The 10,000-nt window shown below is 47.7% G+C and overlaps 1 protein-coding gene across 1 annotated transcript; it reads left to right on the top strand.

The window, feature by feature from the left end:
- Positions 1 to 2,226: 2,226 nt before the first annotated feature.
- On the top strand, positions 2,227 to 4,058 carry helt (helt bHLH transcription factor; the record flags this gene model as incomplete). The annotated part of the gene is made up of 4 exons (XM_083692770.1): positions 2,227 to 2,253; positions 2,750 to 2,854; positions 3,126 to 3,222; positions 3,577 to 4,058. 4 exons carry the CDS (start codon positions 2,227 to 2,229, stop codon positions 4,056 to 4,058), a joined length of 711 nt encoding a protein of 236 aa, XP_083548896.1.
- Between the last annotated feature and the right edge of the window lie 5,942 nt (positions 4,059 to 10,000).

The raw sequence follows: 10,000 nt of genomic DNA, 5'->3' as shown, positions 1-10,000 counted from the left end.
ATAATTGCAACAATTCGCTAAATTCATAATTGTGTCTATTAAAACTTGCAAGATAATGTATGGAATAAAGCCCTAAATGTGCCCGATCGCTGTCGTCGCTATTCATACTTATATGTTTAACAACAGATAGAATTTTATTATCCTATGTTTAACAATAATATCAACCTTGAAATGTTATATATGACTCCATGTTGTTTTAAGTAAGTCTAAAGCACGAAGACGCGACAGTGGTGCTCAAATTCTCTAGTTCACCATAGTTTTACATCTGTAGGCGTTACATCGAATAATTCACGATAACAAAACATTTACCAAACTAATAACTTTTCTTTATTAATATTTATATCAGAGTCATCGGGGAAACAACCATCGCTCGTGGAAATGAGGAAATGTCTCGTCACAACACGGCAATATGAGAAATAAAGACGCACGGTGTTAACCAGCGTTTCTAAATAATGTCGTCTACTTTTACACATCCGACAGCAAATAGTCACACAATAAAACTTCATCAAAAGTTCTCCTTTCAAAGACCAAACGGATAAAAACGGATAAAAACGGGTTAAAATCCACAATCAGAGTCACGGATTTAGAGGACTCGCGTCTTTCACTCCCCGGCGCGGACAACCTCTCCAACGCCCTGCGAGCCTTCAGCTTTTATTTAATCTCCACTTCTTTTACTTTTTTTTTTGTCTTCTCCCAAAGTTGCTCACAGGATCAATTCTATAAAAAAAAAAACACGGCGAAACTTGAAACTTCCCAGATGAAAACGTTCCCGGTGAGAAAAGCAGACGAGCTCAACTGTTTTTGGCGCATGAGAGCCGCGGGCCTGAATCTGGGAGACGGAGCGTGCACAATAAAGCCGTTGTTAACCTTGCTGTGAAAATATGTTTGAAGAAAATGGCCGATTGTTGTACGAAATGTATTCAAGTATAAAATAATGCCCTTTGTTGGGGAGAAACTTGAGCAATGTGAGGGTACAAAAGTCCCCTGTGGTATTTAACCAGCAGCCTTTGTGCTTGGCTGCGCGTTGGCGTCTCCACTTGGCGCGTTACCCAGCGCCTCTCTAAACGCGATTGTTTCTTCCTTTAACGACATTCACCGGATCAAAACACGCTCTTAATTCGATCAGAAGGCTTCACCCTTCACAACAATACCAGAATAATTCCTCCCAAAGTTTGTTAAGTTGACCGAAATTAGCCTAATGAATAGAGGTCTCCGGGCTGCCCCTCTCGCGCAGGTGACGGGGGATAATGCGCGTTCTAACCAGCTGCATTCTTCTCCTTTATTTCTCTTTTCTTTCACTGCATTATGAAAATGTAGAGACCAATGAAACTATTCAGGGGCTTCAATAGAATGTTCTTATCGTATAATAGGATCCAGATTCCGCCTCCTCGTGAGGCGGCTCCAGCGGTGGCTCGCCCTCGTGCCCAAGCCGTGCTGGAGACGCCGTCCGTGACGCAGGCGACGCTCTCGTGCCAGGGCCGGTCCCACACCTGCCGCCGGTCGGAGAACAACGGAGAGAATGTCAACAAAAAGCCGCCGTCTCCCGTCAAAAGATGGACGTGTCACCGAGTCGCGTGAGAACCGGGGAGAACAAACGGAGGGGACTCCGTCTCCAACAGCTCGCCCCTCGCGCCGGCGGAACAGCCTATTAACGGCTTACTTAATTACTGTTACGGTGGACAGGCCTGAACACCGGGGACGGGGGTCTCGAGGGAAGTTAAGACGGCAAGCTGGGAGGTGAAAACAGCCCATCGTGTGAGAAACGCGAGAAAGAAAGAAAGAAAGACGGGTCTTTTTCTCAGCGCTGCCTTTGTTTCCCAGTGCGCGCGATGCGCCCGGCCGGATCAGGCCCAGCCTCGCGCTTCGTTCCCGGTTCCCGCCGGGGTTTTTAACGATGCAAATAAGATTCTACACGTCATCACGTGTCTTTTCAACAGCCACGTGGATTAACAAAGCAGGTCTGCCCCCCCGCGAGCCCGTGGTTTCAGACTTTAACTATTTCTTTAACTGATCCTAAACGCACACATCATCCACAGCCCGGGCCTTAATCCTATGGAATAATTTAGCCCGTGAATGCCTCAGTCCGGAGGATGATCGCTTTATAAGGACCGTCTCTCCCCGCTCCTCTCAGTCTACCTACAGCAGCCGCGGAACGAGCAGCCTCCTGTTCCAACACTTAGAACACTTAGAACAGGTTTCGTTCCATCAGGGACCAGCAGCGTTTTCATGGCCTCCAAGATGAAGGACAGAAAGGTAGGCGCTCTCCTCTGTGAGATTTGAACTACAATGACTTTGGCAACAGAGACGTTTTACGGTCATTTTTTGGGGGGATATTTATTGAAATAATAAATAATGTACTTGGTACAAATAATGTGACGTAATTCTATCCACGTGGACTCGAATGCCAAAGTTGGCTGCAGACACAGAGCAGTAGTTACGTTCCAACGTCAGGAGCGTTTCAGAAGTAAAACGCGTGAAATGGTTGTGAGGAGGAAAACCTGTGATGTGTTTGACGGTAATAGTCCCGGTAGAGCCCCGGTTTGTGTCGTCATGGGTCGGTGAGACGTCCGCTGACGCTGTTGCGCTCGCCGGTGCCAAAGCGCACCACCGACACCGCCACCGACGCCTCCCGTCGCCGTTAACGTTGCCAAAGTCATTTAGAGTTCGTGTCTGTGTCAACACTGTTTGTTCCGGTTCCTACGGTGACTCTCCTCCCATATTGTGACTCACCGGTCTCGTGTCTCCGCAGAGAACTCCCGTCTCCCACAAAGTGATCGAGAAGCGGCGACGGGACCGAATCAACCGATGTCTGAACGAGCTGGGGAAGACGGTGCCTATGGCGCTCGCGAAACAGGTACGGTTGGCCACGGTGATCGATTTCACATTTAACACACCATTTAATTTTTCAAGTAGCCTTAAATTAAATATGAATAAACGCCTTCCTTCAATTAAATATGTATTTAACGTCCTATGAGATATTTGACTTGTATTTTCGTTTAATTATGCCGAGGCTTTATCTGGGCCAAATCTGCTCCGTTCACGTCCCGATGTTGACCGGCGTTGAACAGAAACGTCTGTATTCGGTTGATGTTGTAACCCGCGCCTCCTCTCCTCCTCGGTAACAGAACTCCGGGAAGCTCGAGAAGGCGGAGATCCTGGAGATGACGGTGCAGTACCTCCGCGCGCTCCACTCCGCGGACTTCCCCCGGGGCAGAGAGAAAGGTGCGTCACCGGGGAGTCCGAGTGCAATTTGGCGAACTTTGTTAATAATATTTAAATGGTTCTCGCTATAATATTTAACGTGATAAATATTTAAAAATGTACCCTCGGGGATTAATAAAGTATCTATCTATCTATCTATCTATCTATCTGTCTATCTATCTATCTATCTATCTATCTATCTATCTATCTATCTATCTATCCATCAGCCTGTTTGTGATGTTTCTTGTGTGTGTGTGTGTGTGTGTGTGTCTGCCTGTCTGTCTGTTATGTTTCTGGTGTGTGTGTGTGTGTGTGTCTGTCTGTCTGTTATGTTTCTGGTGTGTGTTCTAACCGCGCGTTTTCCGCCTCCTGTAGGAGAGCTGCTGGCGGAGTTCTCCAACTACTTCCACTACGGATACCACGAGTGTATGAAGAACCTGGTTCACTACCTGACCACGGAGGACCGCGCCGAGACCAAAGACATCAAGTACGCGCGGATCCTCGCTTTCCTCCAGTCCAAGTCCCGCGCCGTCACTGAGCCCGTGTTCGGTTCCGTCGGCTCGTTACCGGAGCCCGCGGACTATCTGTACTCGTCCCCGGAGCACGCGAGCCACAGCCCCACGGACTCCGTGTTCCAGACCGCGAGCCCCCCCGGACACTACTCGTGGCACGGCTCCGCGCGCAGCCCCGCCATCACGTACCCCACGGTGCCCCCGCAGCAGCACGCGGGCTACCTGTCCCCGGTACAAGGACTCGACCACGCGCACGCGCACCACTACTTCAACTTCCTCGGCCACGCGCACGCGCACGCCAACGCCTTCAGTTTGCACAGTGCGCAGCACGCGCACGCCTTGTAAATAGAACCTCCATGTTGTTTTGTCTTTATTTATATGGGACGTTCAGACTGTATATGTATACTGTATATTTACTGTATATTTATACATACTGTATAGAATGTTGATATTTTAGAATGGAATAAATCTTTTTTTTTAAGAAAACTCATTTCGGTGTCAACACTTTTCCATTGTGTTGTTGTTGCTGGTCTTAGAAACGTAGTTTAGGATTGGGGACACTCCAGGCAACCAGAGGTACAAATCAAGGGACTCCTTTTATTTATTTTTTGTTAAACTAAAACAAAGACAGAAAAAATTATTTAATTATTAAATTAAATTATTATCAATTATGCTATAAACATAAATGTGTTCATGTATTTCCTCTTGTATAAGAAAACACCTCCTTGTTAAACCAAAACAGAATAAGAAGAGACCAACTCTGTCAGTTATTCTCCTCATAACGGAGACCTGGTGCAGACTTGTATTGTCACGACGGCTTCGAAGAAACATGGAATAAAAACAGCCAATTAATGAATATTAATATAGACAATTAATAAAGATCATATTTTAGGCAGATTGGGTAAAATGAGAAAGGAAAAGTTTTACCCACGCAAAAATAGTGGCAGGAGCAGTGGGCCCCTTCAGACTGGCTAACAGCCCCTGCACATGGCAACTTTCTCCATCAAACCAAATCTAGGATTCTTCTTGCAGCTAAAAAGCATTTTCAATTAGAAAGGAAGTTATAGAATTATTTCAACCTGTTATCTGTCATTCATTGAATTGGGGCCTTAGATAAGAATGATCACAATGATATACAGGCATACAAGACATAAATAAATCCATAAAGAAATAAACACAGATATCCATACCAGGTGACGTCCCAGCTCTGTCTGTGGAGGTGAATAATGACCAGATATGATGTCAGATGGTGGAACATGGGCTTCAATTCACAACACCGGCCCATCTCCCATGTCTGTCTGTCTTCTTGCCTGTCTGTCTCTGTCTGTCTGTCTGTCTGCCTGCCTGCCTGCCTGCCTGCCTGCCTGTCTCTGTCTGTCTGCCTGCCTGTCTGCCTGCCTGTCTGTCTGCCTGTCTGTCTGCCTGTCTGTCTGTCTCCACCTTTATTTAAATAGAATGTTAATAACATCAGATTTAGTAACATTCTCAGAGAGCTCTAGTAAAGGGTTAATCCTGACACTTCCACCTATATTTAAATATAATGCAAATAACAAACACGTTTACACACGCGTACACACACACACTCACACACACAGACACACACACACACACACACACACACACACACACACAGAGCAGATCCTTACAGGGTTAATCTCTATGAATCAACACAAGTGAGTTCCCAACTTAAACAACCTTTCACTTACTCCCCCCTCTCTTCTCCCCTCCTCCCCCCCTCTCCCTCCCCTCCCTTCCTCCCCCCCTCTCCCTCCCCTCTCTCACCCCCCCCTCTCTTATCTTCTCCTCCCTCCCCCACCTCTCCCCTCCCACACCCCCCTATCATCTCCCCCCTCTCTCTTGTCCCTCTCCCCTCTCTCCCTCCCCCTCAGTGTACCAACTTTACCAGAGAGCTTGAAACCAGTCACAACAGTCAGTCACAACAATCAGATCAGTCAGTCACAACAGTCAGTCACAACAATCAGATCAGTCAGTCACAACAGTCAGTCACAACAATCAGATCAGTCAGTCACAACAGTCAGTCACAACAATCAGATCAGTCAGTCACAACAGTCACAACAGTCAGTCACAACAGTCACAACAGTCACAACAGTCAGTCACAACAGTCACAACAGTCAGTCACAACAGTCACAACAGTCAGTTACCAATCAGTTGATCTCAGTCAGTCCAGATACCGTTAGTGATGTTTAGAAGAGCTGTTAGTCAGGAGATCATGTTAGTGAAGAGCTGTTAGTCAGGAGATCATGTTAGTGAAGAGCTGTTAGTCAGGAGATCATGTTAGTGAAGGGCTGTTAGTCAGGAGATCATGTTAGTGAAGAGCTGTTAGTCAGGAGATCATGTTAGTGAAGAGCTGTTAGTCAGGAGATCATGTTAGTGAAGAGCTGTTAGTCAGGAGATCATGTTAGTGAAGAGCTGTTAGTCAGGAGATCATGTTAGTGATGTTTAGAACAAATTACACGCATACACACACGGTCACACACATGGTCACACACACACACACACACACACACGGTCACACACAAACAGTCACACACACAGACACACACACACACACACACGGTCGCACACACACAATCACACACACACACACACACAAACGGTCACACACACACACACACACACACACACACACACACACACACACACACACACAATTACCATATGTGTAGTGGGATGAGGAGGCTTCTGCAGCTCATTTACATACGATGTTCTCAGGCAGGCGTGGCCGGGCATGGCTCAGCCAATGGGAACGCAGCGCTCTGTTAGGACCGTCTCAACCGTCGTACAGGATCAAATACTTCAACAGCAATGATCTCCACTCACCCCCTCCCTCTCTCTCCCCCTCTCTCTCTCCATCTCTCCCCCTCCCTCTCTCACCCCCTCCCTCTCTCTCCCCCTCTCTCCCCCCCCTCTCTAAGTGAGTTGTTTACGGCTTCCACAAGAGAGTTAAGGACAGAGGGAGAGAGGGAGAGAGGGATGGGGGAGAGAGGGGAGAGAGGGATAGAGGGATAGAAGGAAAGAGGGGAGAGAGGGATGGGGGAGAGAGGGAGAGAGGGATGGGGGAAAGAGGGGAGAGAGGGATGGGGGAGAGAGGGAGAGAGGGATGGGGGAGAGAGGGAGAGAGGGATGGGGGGAGAGAGGAAGAGAGGGAGAGAGGGATGGGGGGATAGAGGGAGAGAGGGAGAGTGGGAGAGAGAGATGGGGGATAGAAGGAGAGAGGGATTGAGGCGTGTGTGAACGAAGGTTCCTCAGTCTTCATCCTTGGCTGGCTCAGAAGAAAACCCCAACAGGCGTGAAATCAACCTTCTGTGGAGGAGAAGGAACTCAAAAACACACACACACACACCCCCAGACCACCGGACCCCAGGGACCCCCTCTCCCTCCTCTGCCCAGGGTAGGGAGTCTTAGAGCTGGGTCGCTCCACCATCACCCTCCCCTCCAGACCTCCACCAGTCAGCTACACTCACTGGCCACTTTATCAGGTATACCTGTTCAACTGCTCGGTAACGCAAATATCTAATCAGCCAATCACATGGCAGCAACTCAATGCATTTAGGCATGTGGACCTGGTCAAGACGACCTGCTGAAGTTCAAACTGAGCATCAGAATGGTCCGAAAAAGAGAAAATATCCAGTGAGCGGCAGTTCTCTGGGAGAAAACGCCTTGTTGATGCCAGAGGTCAGAGGAGAATGGCCAGACTGGTTCGAGATGATAGAAAGGCAACAGTAACTCAAATAACCACTCGTTACAACCAAGGTATGCAGAAGACCATCTCTGAATTCACAACATGTCAAACTCTGAAGCAGATGGGCTACAAAAGGGGGTCCAACCCAGTACTAGCAAGGTGTACCTAATAAAGTGGCCGTTGAGTGTATGCTTTCACTGCAGACCAAGACAGTCCCCTGGAGGCTGGAGGCTGGAGGCTGGAGGCTGGGCCAGGGACTTGCAGGTGTGGACCGAGGGACAGATGGATAAATGGATGGATGGATGGATGGATGGATGGATGGATGGATAAATGGATGGATGGATGGATGGATAAATGGATAAATGGATGGATGGATAAATGGATAAATGGATGGATAAGTGGATGGATGGATGGATGGATAAATGGATGGATGGATGGATGGATAAATGGATGGATGGATGGATGGATGGATGGATAAATGGATGGATAAATGGATAAATGGATGGATAAGTGGATGGATGGATGGATGGATAAATGGATGGATGGATAAATGGATGGATGGATAAGTGGATGGATGGATGGATGGATAAATGGATGGATAAGTGGATGGATGGATGGATGGATGGATAAATGGATGGATGGATGGATGGATGGATAAATGGATGGATAAGTGGATGGATGGATGGATGGATAAATGGATGGATGGATAAATGAGGTTAATCGCCTGACCAGCCACCGACTAAGAGAGGCACAAGAAAAGCAGGAGGAGACAAAGAGACAAAGAGTCCATGCAGATGAAACAGGGCTGATGAGATTAGAGAGAAGGAGAGAGAAGGAGAAGGAGAAGGAGAGAGAGAAGGAGAGATAGAAGGAGAGAGAGAAGGAGAAGGAGAAGGAGAGAGAGAAGGAGAAGGAGAGAGAGGAGAGAGAGAAGGAGAGACTTACAACAGGCCAATTTTGGTTTAAATTCACTCTGAATGCAGCGCTGATCTGAGGAGAAAGACTGCTGGTCAGAGAGGAGACACACAGACAGACAGACAGACAGACAGACAGACAGACACACACACACACACAGACAGACAGACAGACAGACAGACAGACAGACAGACACACACACAGTTTGTGTCTGTATGTCTGGGCAGGAGTATGTGTATGAGAAGGTGTGTGTGTGTGTGTGTGTGTGTGTGTGAGTGTGAGTTTTAGTGTGTGTGTGAATGTCTGACTGGTCACACAGTGTTTATCTTTGGTATTAATATCACACAGCGAACATTAACAATCCTCCCTTTCTCTGCTCTCTCTATGTCACACACACACACACACACACACACACACACACACACACACACACACACACACACACACACACACACAGGAATGTCACACTTAAAATTCATGGCTTTCCCTTGAATGAGCGGATCAGCCTCAGCCATAGAAACAGTACGGAGGGTCCCTGATGTGTTTATTGTTATCATAATCTCTGTCTTTATAGAAATGTTTCTGAGTTTCTGGACGCCTTTTCAGACATGAAGGGATTGTTCAGACGTATTCCTGCTTCTGTGAGGCGTGAACTATCTGGTCCCACCGAGCCGCCTCTTCTGCTGAAAGCTCCATTGGACTCATTTCCGCCTGAAAACCAGAGCCAAACTAAACTGCTTCTAACATCAGAAACAGGAGGATCAGATGCAGAAGCAGGGATGTTGCTGGACAGTTCCCACCTTGAAGTTGTGTGTGGATCATGTTCAGATCGTAGTTCAGAATAACATACCACACATGACAAGGAGATAAAGTCATCAATAATCAAATGAATAATCAAATTAAAGCAGAATTTGGGTCTGTCCAGCTTCTTAACAACAGCATCGCCACATGGAATTCATCTTCATGTGAACATGTGAGTCATTCAGGAGAGCAGGTAACCAGGTAACCAGGGAACCAGGTCAGCACATTGGCTTGAAGGTGGAACAGGCAGACATCACAGCCTTGTCTGACTCTCTTCCTGTCTGCCTGTCTGTCTCTCTCTCTCTGTCTGTCTGGCAGACAGACAGACAGACAGAGAGAGAGAGAGAGAGAGAGAGAGAGAGAGAGAGACAGAGACACAGAGAGAGAGAGACAGAGTGTGTGGGAGATAGAGGGGGGGGCGTAGAGAGGGAGAAGAGAAACAGGGATAAAGGGATATGGAGGGAGAGGGGGATCATTCCCACTACAGATAGATGAATAACCACTATCTCACAGGGTTTAAGCCCCCCTCCCCCCTCCTCCCCCCCCTCCCCCCCTCCAGCAGTAACAATAGCAGGTTTGGCAGCGACCCCGTTAGCCTCTGGAGCCCGAGGTTCCATCAGCAGCCATCTTACAACCTTGGCACCGGCAACACCTGCAACACACACATGAATGCTGCTGTCTGTCTGTGTGTGTGTGTGTGTGTGTATATGTGTGTCTGTGTGTGTGTGTGTGTGTGTGTGTGTATGTGTTGCGTGTGTGTGTGTGTGTGTGTGTGAGGTACTTTGTTGGGACTCACCAGTTACCTCCAGTCTCGTGTGGAACGTTATTGTGTGGGACAGTAGTTTGTTTCATATACACACACACACAC

This window comes from Argentina silus (assembly GCF_951799395.1).
Source record: "Argentina silus genome assembly, chromosome: 21".
In the NCBI taxonomy this organism is placed as follows: Eukaryota; Metazoa; Chordata; class Actinopteri; order Argentiniformes; family Argentinidae; genus Argentina; species Argentina silus.
This window is presented reverse-complemented; position numbering and strand designations above follow the sequence as displayed.